Consider the following 17114-nt stretch of genomic DNA (forward strand, 5'->3'; position numbering starts at 1 on the left):
ATTAATGAAGAGTTTTGCTTCTTCATGGAGTATTTTAGTGACACACGGGCACACAGACCCATCCACTAACACGTACTAAAATATTATATACCATGTATATCTTTAAATATATCTTTTACATATGTCTTCAAAATGGGGTGTCAAGTGGACGAAATGGAGCATCTTCGATATCTCTAGTTTTTTTGCAACTAATAGAAGTGATAAGCTGGTTGTGAGGTTTGCGTTTTAAACAAACGTCTTCCAATGGAGCAAAAAAAAAAACATGAATATAACAACATCGCCAGCGTACTCTAGATCGGTCAAGAGGCGTCCTGATAGTGCTAGGATGATATGGGCAGTACACTGACCTACTGTTCTTTGCATACTATTATCGATGGCAAAATTGAACAGGAAGGATCTTGCCACTGCCCCTTGTCTTACTCCAGTTACCACCTCAAACGGTGTTGTACATCCGGCTGGTGTTCGAACTGCAGCAGTTGTTCGTTGGTTCGAGTCATCAAGCAAACGAAGAAACTTTCATGCTACTCCATCGGCGCAAAGCACGTTGAGAAGATGGCTTCGATGAGCAGATTCGATAGCGGCTTCAAAGTCCACAAAAGCTAATTGCATTGGCTTCGAATACCTCTCCCGGATTTCGAGCACTCTCCTGACGATGAACACCTGGTCAATCGTAGATTGGCCAGGACGAAAGCCACCTTGCTCGTCGCGTTGTTTGTTCGTGACGTTTAATGAGTCGGTCCAGGAAAATCCGCTCCAAGAACATGTTCACGTAGCAACGAGATTCCTCGATAATTCCCAGAATCCGTGATGGATGCCTTCTTGTGGAGGGGAATTATGACAGCGTATCTCCACGAGTCAGATATCCTTCGTCTATCTATATTGAAGGAATGATCTTCGTCATCTCACGAATCGCAGACGGAAGAAGATATTTCAGCATTTCTGGGCTAATCCCGTCGTCTTGGTGGTGAGTGTAGTGTAGCGGTGCACGATCGATTGGAAGTTCGAATCCGCCCTAGTGCTCACCAAGCTTTTCATCCCTCCGGAAACGATAATTTGGTACCGGACTTGTCTGGGAGGATAAAAACACTGACCTGACACATCGGTTAGCCACCGCAAGTCATTGTATAGGCCAGTCAGTTAAAGTTCGTGAACCTTAAACGATTCTGAATTGAAGTAAACGTGGGTGCTCATCCCAAGCGGATTGATTAACGCCAGAAACTTTATCCTTTGTTCTTTATCTTGTCGTCTCCACCAGATTTTCCATTTTCATCTTCTGGATACAGACCAGAACCTCCGACTCGGTCCATGTTTCCTCGTTAACTCTATATGTCGGCCTATGAACGTGCTCGAGTTTAGGAGCTGACGGTGCTTTCCAGTTCAGCAAGATCTTGAAGTAATCCCTCTAAATTAGAAGTGTTATTTCACCGACAGCCACTCCATTGGCAGTGTTAAGGACAGGAGAACATCTTTTCATTTTGCTGCTATACTGTTTTGGTAAAGCATAGGCTTTCCGCGGGTTTTTGTCCTCCCACGCTTTTTAAAACTCCTTCGCTCTTGACGTCCACTCATTATCGCAGTCTTGTTTTAGTTTTAATAATGCAACTTCCTCCTAAGACGCTTTTTTTTGGTTGAAGTCACCAGTGCTCCGTGGGACACATACAGAATTGTACGTGGATTTTGTTTCAGATGCAAAGGCAAACTTCTTCCGCGGCAGTAGAACCGGGAGCGTTTCCTTTGCAGCGTCCTGGATGCACTTTGTGAAGGAATCTGCATCACTAAGCTTCTTTCTGGTCCGTACTCCAACATGAATAGACACACGTTGGCGGAATTTTGTTCTGCATTCTTCGTCTTTCACCTGACCTGCCCATGTCGATTTTCGGTTGAAGAGGAACTTCTCGGCTTCTCTTTTGGAACCGTATTATGAAGCTGAGAAGAACTGGTCGGTGGTTAGAGTCGAAGTCGACGTCCCAAACAGTTCTAGATTTTCGGATGTCTGACTGAGGAATGTTCCTCGCTAGAACGTAGTCCAGCTGAAGTTTAAGAGTCCTCATCTTCCGCTTGCGCTGCTCTTCAGGCGTTAAAAGTGTTGACCCTTGCCAAGTGAGTTGTTGACGTCGTCTGTCGTGTTGTCTTAACGAGATCCGTCTGTTCACATAAGTCAACCAGACGGTCACCGTTGCCCGACGTGCGCTCATCTGGATTGTACCATTTTCCTACCACATCGGATCGTATTTCTTTCGAACAACGGCCTACAATGGAACGACAAGGGGAAGAGGCTCTCCGAGTTCATCATGACGACTAAGCCCATCCATCGGAACTCGCAATTCCAGAAGCCCTCCTCTCTACGCTGGACGTGGGAGTCACCCAGTGGAGGGTACCGTAATGGAATAGACCACATCACCGTCAATAAAAGGTTCTGCCTGACGGACGTCGCTGTTGTATCAAAGTTCTATACGGGATCGGACCATCGCCTCTTCCGAGGAAGAATTTCCTTCACAAGGAGAGAACAGAAAGCCGCCAAGTTCAGAGAGCGAAATCTCAGAACTATCATTAACTGGGATCTCTTCGCTACGCTAGCCGGCTTCTGGGAAGATTCCGCGATGGACAACATCGACGAGGAATATGACCAGCGCGTTGAACACCTTCACGAATGCACGAAGAAGGCTGAGGATTTTAAAACCACCAAGAGACGCTTGTCTCTTGAAACTCTTGAGCTGATACGCCAGCGTGGAGCAGCACGAGCTGCAGGGAACCAAGAACTCACGTCCGAGCTCACAAGGCTTTGCAGAGAGGCGATAAAGGAAGACCTTAAAGAGAGAAGAGCAGAAGTACTGGCTGAAGCAGCAGAAGTCGGAAAAAGCATCCGCTATGCCCGTCGAGAATTCGACAGTCGCAATACGAGGATGACCGCTCTCCGGAACCCAAAGGGAACAACCATTGCATCGAGAAGGGGGATAGAGAAAATTATCTACGACTTCTACTCTGATCTCTTCAACAGCCATGTCCACTTGCCTCCATCTGAGGGAAGACGGACATTTCATTCCAGAGGTTCTCCCGTCCGAAATACGAAAATTCTATCACGTCGGTAAGAAATCTTACGGCACCCTTTCCCGACAGAATAAGTCCAGAACACCTGAGGAACCTTCCGCCAGCACTGTTCAACACCCTGGCGAGGATCTTTACACGTTCTCTGTCGGAATGCAAGGTTCCTAAACAGTGGAAGACCAGCAAGACCGTGTTGTTGTATAAAAAGGGAGATCCACATGACATCGGCAGCTATCGTCCAATCTGCTTATTGTCCGTCATGTACAAGCTCTTTACAAGAGTGATCCTTAATAGGATTGAAAAAGTCTTGGATCAAGGAAAGCCATGCGAGCAAGCAGGGTTTCGAAAAGAATTCAGCACGACTGACTACATTCACGCTGTTTCGAAACTTATCGAGTATCACGAAAGTACAATATGCCGCTCTGTCTCACTTTCATCAAATTAAAGAAGGCCTTCGACTCAGTTGAGACGGAAGAGGTTATGGAAGCCTTGGACAACCAAGGCGTCCCTACTCAGTACATAAAGGTACTTCAAGACTTGTACAGTAACTTCACGACCGCAATTTCGTCATTCTACAAAAATATCATCACGTGAAGAAGGGGGCCCGACAGGGTGATACAATCTCACCCAAAATATTCACAGCCATCCTCGAGAACGCAATGCAAAAATTGGAACGGGACAACATGGGAGTGAAGGTTGATGGTCGGCAGCTACACCATTTGCGCTTTGCTGATGACATCGTTCTGATAACACCTAGCATCAGCCAAGCGGAACGAATGCTGACCTAATTCGACGAAACATGTGGATGCATCGGTCTTCAGCTGAATCTGCAAAAGAGGATGTTCATGCGCAACGGATGGATCTCGGATGCCCCATTCACGCTCAACGGAACGAACATATCCGAATGCACCAGCTACGTTTATCTGGGTCGGGAATTGAACATGATGAACGACCTGACCCTCGAGCTGGGCAGGAGGAGGCGAGCGGCTTGGGGAGCATATAAGAGCATCGAAAATGTGGTGAAGAAGAGCAGGAACACCCGGCTCCGTGCTCACCTCTTCAATACCACCGTACTTCCTGCTTTGACCTATGCTTTGGAAGCCTGGGCATTTTGCAAGCAGGAAGAAAACGCGGTGAGCGTAATTGAACGCGCAGTTGAGAGAGTGATACTCCTAGCATCACGAAGTTTCACGCAAGTGAGGGACGGGATTCGATGTTCTCTACTACGTCTGCGATAGAAGATTAGAGACGCCGCCGCGTTTGCCAAGGAAAGTAAAATAAGGTGGGCCGGACACGTGATGCGCTTTAACGACAACCGTTGGACCAGAGCCGTGAACGACTGGGTTTTCCGCGATATTAAGCGCGCTACAGGAAGACCGCTGACCCGATGGTCAGATTTCTTCACAAAGTCCTTCAAAGAAAAATATGACGCTCTTCGTGTCCCACGCGAAGGAAGGAACCATTGGGCTACTCTGGCACGCGATCGGGATAAATGGAAGAATTACTAAAAATTTTAGACATCATTGCCTTGACATTATCATAAGAGGCGTCCCTACTGTTCTCCTCAGCAGTTTTCGTAGGTAAGTGGGCACTTACGATCCTGAGTTTACATCCTCTGCTATCCCGTCGTACAAAGGCATCTAGACGACGTTGAGCCAAATTCCTCCACCATTTTGTTATAGTCGTTTCTCACAACTATCGCGCACCCACCTACTTTGTTCTCATCACCATCGCGGCAGTATATGGTGTAATTTTTGATGCTGATGACGGGCCAATCTCTCGTGTGTGTTTCCTGCAGTGCAGCAACAGGCACACAGAGATATCGCAGAAGCCTAGACAGGGCGGCTTGTTGGAATTCACTCGATAGTGTTCAGCAGTTCAGCGTGACGAAACGAACATTTGTTGCCAAAGACTCCATACTTCCTTCAGGCAGTTGACCTTTCAGGTTATGGGCTTTGGCGATTTTCTGAACTACAGGACCTTTTTGCAATGTATAGGAATCTTTCACCATATAATAGGCTGGGTTGTGTAACTTGCACTTTCCCAATGCGTACGCTCTAGCACCTGATTGTGTTTAGTTAAAGCTGGGCCACGCAGCCAGCAATCAGATTCGTATACGTTCTGTATTATTATTTTATTTGTAAGACATGGAACTGACCAGAGGTAACTTCGTAATTAGTGCTAAAAGGCCGTAGAAGAAAAAACTTCTTTCCCTTCATAGTTCGGACATTGCTTGGGCACTCATTACAAGTACACTTCATCATTACACATTACACTTCATTATAAGAAATGAAAAAAAAATGAAATGATATAAATGTATTATGTTCTCTATGCAAAAGCCTGTTAATACAAGACATTGTTTCTATTTTATGACGCACCGTGATATGTCCCTGTTTTTCAGGGATCAATCCCCGACAAAAGCGGGTGTTTTGCAGTTAGTGTAGGAGAGTCTAAAGAGCACATTGCTTATCTGACAATGACGAATTTCTTATTATTACTCGAAAAAGTAATTTTGATACTGTTATTGACCGAAAAAAAAAGATATTTACAGGTGGAGTTACTGATAAAATTGACACAGTGAAGGTCCCACGAGTTTCTGACGCTCACAGCGAATACCCACCTAAATTTCATGCAACAAAGCTGGAGGCGTTTCGTAGAAAGAGATTTCTTTTCTCAACTAGCTTTCAAAAAACCCTGAAGGTTCCTGAAAAGATCCGACAAGTCCAGCAGTAATTTTCAATCGGGAACTGTACTAATAACTAAAAAGATCTCTAAATAACACTTGTATGCGGTGAGCAGTGCTCTAAATACAATCTCACAAAAACTGTCTGTGTTCTGTTCTTCTCAGCAATTTTTTCCGGTTTTGCAAAAATCACGATTCCGGCGCAGATCGATCTATTCATTGTGTGTAATTATTATCAATAAGTAAAATGGTCTGCAGGAAGTAGAATATAGTTAGGAAGTGCTTTTAGAATACATTTTAAAAGCATTTTCTCACTATATTCTACTTCCTGCAGACATTCGGTATCTGTTGTTTTTCACTTTGCACAAATGGGACAATTTCGGCGGCGACCGATCTCGCAACCGTTCGTTTTCATAGTCATTGTTAAAAATTGTGTGCAAATAGTAGGAAATAGTATGAAACTAGGTTTGTAATGTTTTCTCTGTTGTCCTCACAGCACCTTACATTAATATCCATTATAGTAGTATTTATTAGTATTTGCTATATTACATTATTTTGATTTATTTATTAAACCTCCAATCTGTTTCCTTAATTCACTTTATTATAACTAATTTTTCATTGCTATGAGCGGCTATGCTAGAAAGAACGAGATGAGGGGTTGTTTTCTAGAGGGTCCTCTAAAGGGTGGTTCGTTTCCAGAAGGGATTTTTCCCAACTACACACTTAACTCTGCTCAGAAATCGTTCTAGATTACGAGGAAAGCGTGAAAAGGAACATTAACTCAAGTAGACCCAAGTGAATATAAACTTTACTTTTGTACAGTAACAACATAGTCATAACAACACCGCTCAGAAATGCGCAGTGCGTGAAGAACGAATGTCGCCTAGACGATCTCCAGAAAAGCAGGCCTGGCATACAAAGTTTGAGAAGGTTCTGAGGAACATCAATCGTTACATCATGATTTCACCACCTTTCACTGGAAGTCACAACATCTTTCCTGCGCAAATCCCGCAGAAAAAAAAGGTGCAAAATTTTAGTTTTTTGGCTTGGTCAAAATCTTTATGACTTTATGAATGAAGTCCAGTAACTAGTTTACAAAAAAACAAAGCTGTTCCTTTTCGTTTTTTCTGCAGTCCGTTTTTCATGTTTATTTTTCAACCTAACCAACCAGTCCAGCAGTCACTTCCAATCAGATCCTACGTTAATCGCTAAAATTATCTCTAAATCACCCCCGAATGCGGTATATAGTGCTGTCAGTACAATTTCAGAACAAAAATGACAGCAAAATGTTCTTCTCAGTGATTTTTTCTCGTTTTGTAAAGCGATTCTGGCTGGGATCGAATTATACATCGTCTGTAATCACTGTCAGTGAGTAAAATTGAGTTTAGAAAGTAGGATGTAGTGGGTAGATGTTTTAAGAACGAGTTCTGCGTCGGTACTAGTTAGTAGTAGTAGTGTTAGGTTGCAAGTAGTGAGAAATAGTGTGAAAATGGAAATTTAAAAATTGTTCTCCGTTGTTCTCAGCTGTTTTTTTTCCATTTTGCGAAAAAAACAATTCCATACAAGTTGAGAGTTTCCTCAAGTTTTCAACTTATGTGCGTATATATGTACTGACACACTTTTAATCTTTGCAGTGCAGCCATCTGTCATCTGGCGTCTATTATATATTATATGCTTTTATTTTACCTGCAGCATTATATATTAATATTCATTATAGTACCATTTATCAGTGTTTACAATATTATATTATTTCAATTTATATATTAAGCGTAGATTTGCTTCTTTGATTCTGTTTATTTCAATTAATTTTTGATTGCTATATGAGCGCCTATACTTGAAGGAACGAGATGAGGTGGTCGTTTTCAGGAGGGTTTTTGCCCAACTAGACCCTTGATCTTGGTACCACGTATTCCTCCAGAAGACTTTTTTTTATTACTGTAACGTGCATATAATTTTAAAACCCATGGACAGGCTGCCGGCCTCTATTCCCATGAGTTTCGGGAAAATGTTGCACTCTCCCGGAGTAGACAAATGGAGTTTGTTTGTTGGAGACGGGAGTGGAGACGACACCTTTCTTGAACCTCCAACTCACTTGACCGCAGACTTTTGGCCTGACCGACGTGCGGAATGCAAAGATTTCATTAGTCAGTCCTGGTACAGCAGCAACAGGAAGTCCGTCCCCTGAATCCACCGGCGTCTCAAGACATGCACAGCTTCGCCTTTCGTCCTCGAATAGCCCCTTATTGGCGATTTGTGGATGCGCACGCGCGTAGGTTCGCGACTATCTGGCTGTGATCTCTCTAGTGAGGCAGATCCGTGGTACCCAATGATACAATAAAAAATGTTGGAATACCTTTGTTTCAAGTTTGCACGGTTAAGAAAAGTGACACTTTGTCCTCTTTCTATTCGCATCGAAATTAGGTAAAGGATTCAACGTTGACTCAAGCAGGATCATGCAGGAGCAACACCGTCATAATAATGTAGTCCAGTTAATTACAACAATAACACTAAAAAACAATTGATTAGCAAGGCATTATATGAAAAACATTGCTTATTCAAGGAATGTATTGTTTATCTACAAGGTCAAAAAGAACAGCGAGTTGAAAAAAATATTTCGAGCTAGAGGGCGTGGTAAAATTTTCAGAGACACCATTAGAACGAAGAAATAGTCAGCATGATAAACAGTGCTGCTGGTGAGTGTTAATGAAGAGCGAAACAAGGGGTGGAACGTGTCTCAGACAATGATAGGGTTTTTCCTTCTATATCTCATAGAATTGAACGGAATATGTCTCTTTGGTGTAATTGATAATACTGATCACGAATATGTTTAGTTCATAAATGACATCTGCCAGCTACGGTCAAATTAGTAATTTTCTTGCCACTTTGCTGCAAACCTACCACCTAAAGCTTATGAAGCCGGCAAAAACTGATATTGAGATGCTTTATTGCGGATCAATATGTCGCCGAAAGTGCTTTTAGGCAATTAACTACCAGAAGTGCGAAAGTTCGACTTTCTTTGAATCTTGCATAGAGATTGCAACTTGTCGATATTCCAGTTTAAGCAACAGCCGTGATTGTGTACAAACTTTGTTACAGCTAACGATTCGGCGTCGTCACCTTCGTCAGAGCCTGGAAAGTCAGATCATTTGTGATATATCCTCTCAAATGCCTCATCCAGAACAAGTCATCATTCCCTGAGATGATACATCCAAAATCGAAATCAAAAGAGTCCAAATTGTTGCGCTTACCTGGGTAGCCGCGTTGCCGTGATATTAGCAGACCTCAGGGTGACAAAATCGCTCCGCTGATGCTAAATAGGATGCGACCCGCATATGACCGCGTAGGTAAAAACCTGCAAAGGTCTCGATACAGAGCCAGCTCGTTTGAAGAATGCATAGCCGTGACCAAAGAACTGGCTCTGTATCAAGACCTTTGTGGGTTTTGATCTACGGGGTCATGCGCGGGTCTCATCCTACTTAGTATTAGCGGAGCGATTTTATCACGCTGAGGTGTGCTAATATCACGGTAACGCAGCTACCTAGGTAAGCACAACGATTTGGATTCTTTTGATTTCGATTTTGGATGTAGCATCTTAATGAATGATTACTTGTTCTGGATGAGGCATTAGAGAGGATATATCACAAATGATGTGACTTTTCCAGGCTCTAACGAAGGCGACAACGCCGAAACGTTAGCCGTAATAGAGTTTGTTCACAATCCTGGCTGTTGCTTAAATTGTACTATCGACAATTAACTGCCATTTAAACGTGACAGGTGTTTTTTTAATATACACTAATAATACGTTTCACAGATGTCAAGAAACTTTCGTGTTTTCTAAAATAATCCACGAACCTTAAGAATGATCCATAAATAAACTCTTTTTTGACTTGATAATTAACTGTTTTTAAGCACACTTGCTTTCCAATATCATATAGTATCTGTGTTCAGTGTGACCAGTGCAAGATATGTGGTGTTGTGTGTATATATGGTAATTTTAATTAGGTACGATACCTCCAACACCTGGAACAGGTCACAGCAAGGAACACATTAGAAACAATCTAGATCAATGAAAAAAAGACAAAAATAGACAACATGCTGAGATTCAAGGACAGTCGAACATAAGCACTACTCAGAGATGTATCAGCAAAGTACTGGTGAAGAAACTTCTTTCTTTGGAACAAAAGATCGTATTAGTATGACAGAACATCCATTTTCTCCGCCGCGGTCAACAACATCACATCACTCGACATTTCATAGCCAACCTGCTACTTCACGGTATAAGCGGTGACTCTAACAAAAGCCGGCAGATGCAACAAATCGAACAACGACTCCTGCTTATGACATTGTAAACAAGGCTAAACTGCATGTTTTCGTTGCTAAAGGAGTATGTATAACGAGCAATGCTGTGAACGTTTTGTGCCGGGACGATTTGGAGGAGAACAGTGGGTGAATCAAAGTTCACTTGTGATTGTATCTGCTCTGAGGCTAAACATAGACCGTAGAAAAACGTTCTCAGGATTAGTGGGTTTTGGCATCATCAGAAGGTTAGCGAGCTTATTATCACAACTCCTTTATGTTCAAAACGGCACTAATGCTGTTCACAACAACGAACAAGGTTCATGTCGTGTTTCTGTGATTGGCGCTGTACCTATCCTAACTAATGCGCTTTTCTACATGAGATCCAGAATCTTTGTGCAGTTGGGACGACCAAGATTTCCGTAAGTGATAAGAAGGAGGCTTTGAGGGTTTGTAGTCTTCTCACGCCAACTAGGCATAGCGATAACAGGACAACATCCTGAAGATGACCATCCATATATTTCGTAATCCGCCAATCTGTTTAGAAAGAAATGTCGTCGTCTAAGAACTTACCTGTATGCCCAGTCCTATATATTTCAAAAAGAATTTATTAACTTTTTGTGAGTGGTTTCGCTTTGAATAATCTACGTGACGTTAAAGTGAGAGCTATAATTTCACAAGTGGTGTTGGGGAGCCTGCAAATAGAATTTTCTGCTTAACACAGTCTTGAACCAGCTGATCAGATATATACCTGTCCACCTCAGTAGTTTTAACAGCTTTCGCAAACAGCAGTATTGCGTTCGAACGCGACATGAAATGTACGATTTGTCATAATGTCTTTTGCCGTTACCTCACTTTATACGAACGTTTCAAACAATGTCGCACTGTTCACGAACTGCTCACGCAACACCAAGCTTAATTAAATCCGTTCGGGTTGAGCGTTCAGCAGATCATAGCGCTGATAAACTGTAAGTATAAGATAGGTATAGATAACTATAAGTGCATAAACCGTTCTCTTTCCTGGTGAACGGGAGAGTACTATCGACAACATAGTTGTCTGGCTACGGAAAAAGGTTGGCATCCACTCACACAATTGTTTCTATGTCCAGAATTGAACAGCGTATAATGGACTACGAAACACTGCTGTGTTGTCGTTACAAAATTGATTGCTGCGTCATTTGCCCAACACATGGACAAGTCTCCACGTGTTTCAATTTTCTCAACCAGCAGTGCTCGAACACTAACTTCACAATTGTGAAACCGATAAGATAACCTACAGCTGGTTGGCTTCCCTGGATGTGTCTTACATTTCCGGAAAGAGATATGGAAGACTAAGCGATTTGGGGAACCCAGTAACAAAAACATTTTAGTTCACTATCTGTTAGCATCAAGAAAAATGGAAACCAGCGTTATAGGTAATGCGTACAGGAGGCAAATAGCTAGAAAAACATAGTCTGTAAATTTGGCTCGTGAAGTGGCAATATCATTACAATAATATGTTACTCGACGGACACGACATCCCCCTCGAAGACAAAACGTCTTGTACGGCCCAGGAAAGATTCCTTTTGTCTACTTTACATATCTCATTATATAAATAGAGCGGTATGAAGAAGATTTGCAGAGTGACATGAGGGTTGTGTAAATACCACCAGGGAACCTCAAGTGTCAGCTTATATGCATTCTATGTAGTACTACTCTGCACAACTCCCGGCTGTGTTGTTTGCCCATACGATGCAGTGAGTGATGTAGATTGGTTCGCGAAATCTATGCTTTCCATCACACTGCACGCATTCTGTAGAATACGTCACGGAAACTGCGAAATAGAGCTAGAAGATTCCATAATATCCTTCGAGCCCAAGATCATAGCACTCAGGAAACTAGAATCATTTATGACAATTGCCAAAAGTCCAACTCCAAAAACATTGCACATTGCGACTACAAGCTACCCCCGCGTAGATCGAGCTTCGATCCACGAGGCAAGCCGTTAGGTCCCTTATAAAAGCCATTGTGACTCATAATTACGGTACATGGTGTTCTGCTACGCTATCAAGTTAAGCAAATCAGGTAGCACCAACTAATGTGTTGTTCTTTGAGTTTACCTATCGTTTGAATGCTTTCAGTAGAGTGGTGAATCATCCGAAAGGATAAGTCACTGACGGCTTTGATTTTCCAGGCTCTGACGGAGGCGATATCGTCAGAACATTAGCTGTTGATAAAGAAAGACCAGTCTTGGTTACAGCAAAAAAAAAACGTATAAATTTCTAGATTGTTACTACAGATTTAAGCATAAATAACTTCGTGTGTACAAATGAACGCTTTACAGTTACCAGCGACTTCTCGTCTTTGCTTTACATGAATTGAACCGTATATCACTCATTAGTGAGTGTGAGCGATAATCACACAATTACAGTAGGTGACAACGTTATTGTCTTTATTCTGGACGACAACACGGTGGACTTGGAATTTGGTTGCATCTATTCTACAGAAAACTCACCTTTAGTGAATTTGTGCTAGTGTCAGTTGATAGATCGAGAAATGCGATGACGTCGTGCCTAATCTTTTTGACATGTTTCATCATGATCACCGCTTCCGATGCATGTGTACAGTAGGATCGTTATTTCTTCCACACAAGACGAAAAAGACGCGAATTCGCGTCTTTTTCGTCTTTTTTTTTCCTTTTTTTTCTTGACTTGATGGCTTTACTTCAATTTCGAAAAGCAAAATTGCAGGAAAACAAAAAGAAATAATGTGAATAAAAAAGGGATAAAACGGATAACTTTGAAGAATACCGCCCTGCAGGTAACATTCTTCTATGTAGTTATTCTGTTATTTCAAATGTAGTAATCAATGCAGTAACACAGCCGTAGCTCGATGTTTGTCCTAAGGTATCTGGTGGGTTGGCGTGCCTGGATGACAATAATCCCCCATAGAGGTTGAAGGAGTTTGTGATGAAAGTTCGAATGATACAGAATTTTTTGAAATTGGCACCGTTCAATAGATCTATTCTTCCTGATTAAACGTATCCACTTGATATTTGAAGAAACTTCCAATAAATCGCAAAAATTAAGTTCTCTGTAAAAACACATGAAAAGTTCTATATCTTTGCAGGTTCAAAACTGACCGCAGCTGAAACATATTAAAGAAGAAATCGGAAAAATTCATAGGATTAAGAGTGTTCTCTATTGTATTGCGCCGACAGATGGCTAGCACAGTTTGTTAGCGATTTGTGAACTGTCAAAATCAGAGTAAAAAGTGCAAAATACCGAAGTCGCAACTTTAGCTGTAAAAAAAAGAAAATCCTGTTGAGCTGGAAAAGCAAGAGATGAAGTCCTCCTTCAACAAATAGTTTTCTTACAAATTTTGCACGAAAACAATTTTTAAGCTGGTAATGGCAGTCGTTCCTGGAGTTCAAACATGTCACTTCAGTCAAATTTACAAAATCTTCAGAGTCATGGAGTTGTAGATGTGAGAGATATCAAATTGTTCGCAATATTATGTAGATTACGAATATGTAACTATTACTTCATTTTTTGGAGAATATATTCACGTCAAAAATCATACATCCTTGGGGCGCAATTATCTCGGATTCAGCCTTGTTAATGTGTATCCGGAGGTAATTTTTTTACAAACTGTTTCCTTGATAGCTTTTGAAAGTTCTTAGTACATTCAATCGGTAGAGCTTGCGCTCACTAATCTATTGATGTGTACATCTTATAATAGAGATCAAATTGAGGCGAGTTATGAAAAAAAGTCGAAAAAGACGCGAATTTGCGTCTTTTTCTTCTTCTGTCGAAGAATTAGCGATCCTACTGTACGTGCATTGCGAGAACAGATAGTCACCCTGGGCCTTTCATATTCTGACAACCTGGATGACTCTCGCAACTTTGACGTTGTCGGCGCTACCAGGCTTTCCTCCGGAGTCAGAAGATTCTTTTCTATTACGCTATCTTTTATATAATTTTGGAAACTTCATGCACGATACAGTAACAGAATAGCCTCTAAAGCAGGAGGAAATGCTATCAGCATTATAGAACGCTCAAAGGGGTTATACTCTTTACGCAATTGAAAAAGAGGGTTTGACGTTCAACCTTATCCCCATCATCAAGATCAGAGACGCTGCTACGTGTGCCATGGGAAGTAAAACTAGGTGGACCGGACATGTGATGCGTTTCAACGACAATCGTTGGACCAGAGCTGTGAGCGACTGGGTGCAACGCGATATCAAACGCAGCGCGGGATTATGGTTACTTTTTGACGGTCCATTGGCTGCTTAAAGGCATCACCCCACGAATCTGAGGTGGTGCAGATTTCAGGTGGAGTATTCGTATACAGGATGGGAGACTACGGAGAGGGGGGTGATTCCGTCTACTTCTTCCTAATTGCCGTAAAAAACGGCCCGGAAGATACGGCTTCATTCGTTTTGGCGCACCATTTTGTACAAGAGGTTCGATTGGAGCGCGCCAGTCTTGTGCGGCGCCGCATCTTCCGGGCCGTTTTTTACGACAATTAGCAAGAAATGGACGGAGTCACCTCCCTCTCCGTAGTCTCCCATCCCGTACACGAATACTCCACCTGAAATCTGCATCACCTCAGATTCGTGGGGTGATGCCTTTAACCCACTGAACCCGAAAATCATTACGTCTGAAAAGCAAGGTCAAAAAACTGATAATGTGCAAGGAAAACTCCAACAAATAGAGCGGATATTGATCGACAAAAAGAGTCCAATCTTTCTTCATGACAACCCCTACCACGTTTCGCATAACCAACGTTTTAAAAAATTCGCAGATCACCGAAAAGAGTTTAAAAGTATAGCTTCATCCTCCTTGTTCATTTGAAATACCTCCAGGCGGCAACCACTTCTTGAATCATTTGAACTACTGAACAACGAAAACATCTTTATAGTAAGCAACATGCAAAATAGGTTTTGAAGGAGTTCGTCGATTCCAGAAGCACGGACTTTCACAGTGGAATAAACAAACTGATTTCTCGTTGGCAGAAATGTGTCCATTGCAGTGGTCCTTATTTTGATTCAAGAAAATCTGTTAGAACCTGGTTAACAATTTTGGAAGGTTTGAAGTTCGCAGTTCGAAATTAACAAATCATTTGTACCAACCTAATGCAACAGCAGAAGGAAACTATTTGCTAAGTCGCGTTCTCAGCTTACTTGATTTTGTCAGAGGGCTGATATCAGTGCTTGATGCGACTGCTAGCATCTTTGCCGAGGTGTGCTGTTCTTGAGTATAATTTTACCCAGTAATCATTTTCAGGAATAGTTTGCATAGAATCAATTTATCTGCCACTGTTCCTGCGAAGCTTGACGTCTTACCTGAATTACCTATCGACAACGAGTGTTCGTAGGTCTTTCTTCACCATCTCAGTCCGGAACTTTTCCTTTTGGGTGGGTGCCCAGCAGAACACGTTAAAGAATCCGGTGCAACAGATTCCTCAAAGCTTGACTAGAAAAAGCAAAGATGGTCTTCTATGAACACTTTAGAGTGACTCGTGAAAGACTCGTGAAGGCATCAACCTCATGCGCAGACCTCAGATGTGTACACCACGCCCACTTCTGCGCAAATCTTCTTTGTACCATACTATAGGTCTAAGAGATAGTTTTTTTTTTCGAAAGTAGAAGATCAGTTTTTAAGCGGCTTCCTTTCTATGCATTTGATACTCGCTATAACTCTAGACGGCGCTGCCCAAATCTCCGATATCTACATTATGACAACACGAATAGAGGAATAGGGATCAAATTGACTTTGTAGATGCTGTAGATGACCAATAGCATGCTCTAAGCTAACGTTCTCAATGTCTTCCAACAATTGCTTATAAGGTTTTTCTGCACTCCATATTGCTTTCACCATTTTTTTGTTTCTTTTCGTTTTTTTTTGTTTTTCGCTCCATTACAAGTTTTTGTTTTCCCATTCAGTGTCCTTCATACACAGCAAAAATCTTATGAGCATCTTTGGCGGTCTCAGCATTTAGATTAGAAGCAAAAAAAAGCATGTCAAAAATGTTCCCCTTAGTCTACTTGACACTCCATTTTAATGATTCGTAAAAACAAGAATCCACTGAATTTAAAAAATAGAGGTGCAAATTTCCCGATGAACGAGAACTTCGTTCTCTAACGATGTAGAACATTCTGTCAGTACTTCTTCTCTTCATACGCATTTCAAGTGTGAAGAAAGGGGCACGACTTGCTCCTCTTCCTGATACTGGGTAGTGTTTGAAGCGCTGCAGATGTCTTTCAAATTTTGTCGTCAAGTGATTTTGTGGAACGAAGGTTTGAAATACGTTCAGCGTTGAGAAGACCGATCGATGAGAGGAGGGAAAAAGCGCCTTTGTAGTCCGAGAAATCTAATTTTATCTGTTTTGAATACTAAATATTTGTTTATGAGTACCGATAATAACGTTTTGATTACTCTTTTGACGATCAACATGTGGTACATAGTAGATCGGCTGATAAGAGAGCAAGCTTATTCGTCGCGCGCTGATGCCCTACAATCTCTGATAGGTTGGCCAATCATAAGTAGTCCCACAATCTTGCACATAATACACAGCAACGAGATTTCTCGATAGTTCCTCGGATCTGCGACGGGTAAATTCTCGTGGAGAGAAATTATTAGAGTGTGAATTATCTTCTATAGTAAACGGGTGATCTTTGTTAATCACGAAAGGAAGAGGAGATTCCAGCACTTCTGCACAAATTCTATTATCTTTAACGAGGCTTCTCTTTTTTTCTCAAACGAAGACCCATTCGCTGGCTTCTCGCTGACAGTTTGGATGTGCTCGAGTTCAGGAGTTGACAGCGGTTTTTGTTGTTCACCAAAGTATAGAGGTGCTCTCTCTTATTTGACAGTGTTTCTTTACTGATGGTGACTCTGATGGGAGAGTTGGGAATTAACGAACATTTCCTCACCTTACCGCTGCATCGTGTTAACAAAACATAGATTCACTTTCAAGTCGTGTTTTCTCAAGCATTTTCTACCTCATTCGCTCCTAATTTCTATTCGTTTTTGCTATCTTTTTGCGGTTGACGACGCAGCTTTCTTTCCAGATGCTCCTGCTGATTGAAGTCGCCAGTGATGCGAGC

The 17114-nt window shown here is 41.9% G+C and overlaps 4 protein-coding genes across 4 annotated transcripts in view; 3 read left to right on the plus strand and 1 right to left on the minus strand.

Moving 5' to 3' along the window:
* The window catches only part of RB195_024023 (uncharacterized protein), a gene marked incomplete at both ends in the record, with an annotated part of 34373 nt that overhangs the window by 14002 nt on the left and 3257 nt on the right, over positions 1 to 17114 (plus strand). The gene's annotated exons all lie outside the window — the stretch shown is intronic.
* Positions 1776 to 2195, minus strand: RB195_024024 (uncharacterized protein; the record flags this gene model as incomplete). Its single annotated transcript, XM_064211664.1, has 1 exon — positions 1776 to 2195. The coding sequence occupies one exon, from the start codon at positions 2193 to 2195 to the stop codon at positions 1776 to 1778; it is 420 nt and encodes a 139-aa protein (XP_064067544.1).
* Positions 2292 to 3089, plus strand: RB195_024025 (uncharacterized protein; the record flags this gene model as incomplete). Its single annotated transcript, XM_064211665.1, has 1 exon — positions 2292 to 3089. The coding sequence occupies one exon, from the start codon at positions 2292 to 2294 to the stop codon at positions 3087 to 3089; it is 798 nt and encodes a 265-aa protein (XP_064067545.1).
* Positions 3460 to 4553, plus strand: RB195_024026 (uncharacterized protein; the record flags this gene model as incomplete). The annotated part of the gene is made up of 3 exons (XM_064211666.1): positions 3460 to 3570; positions 3867 to 4178; positions 4284 to 4553. The coding sequence occupies 3 exons, from the start codon at positions 3460 to 3462 to the stop codon at positions 4551 to 4553; spliced, it is 693 nt and encodes a 230-aa protein (XP_064067546.1).

This window comes from Necator americanus, chromosome X, assembly GCF_031761385.1.
Source record: "Necator americanus strain Aroian chromosome X, whole genome shotgun sequence".
In the NCBI taxonomy this organism is placed as follows: Eukaryota; Metazoa; Nematoda; class Chromadorea; order Rhabditida; family Ancylostomatidae; genus Necator; species Necator americanus.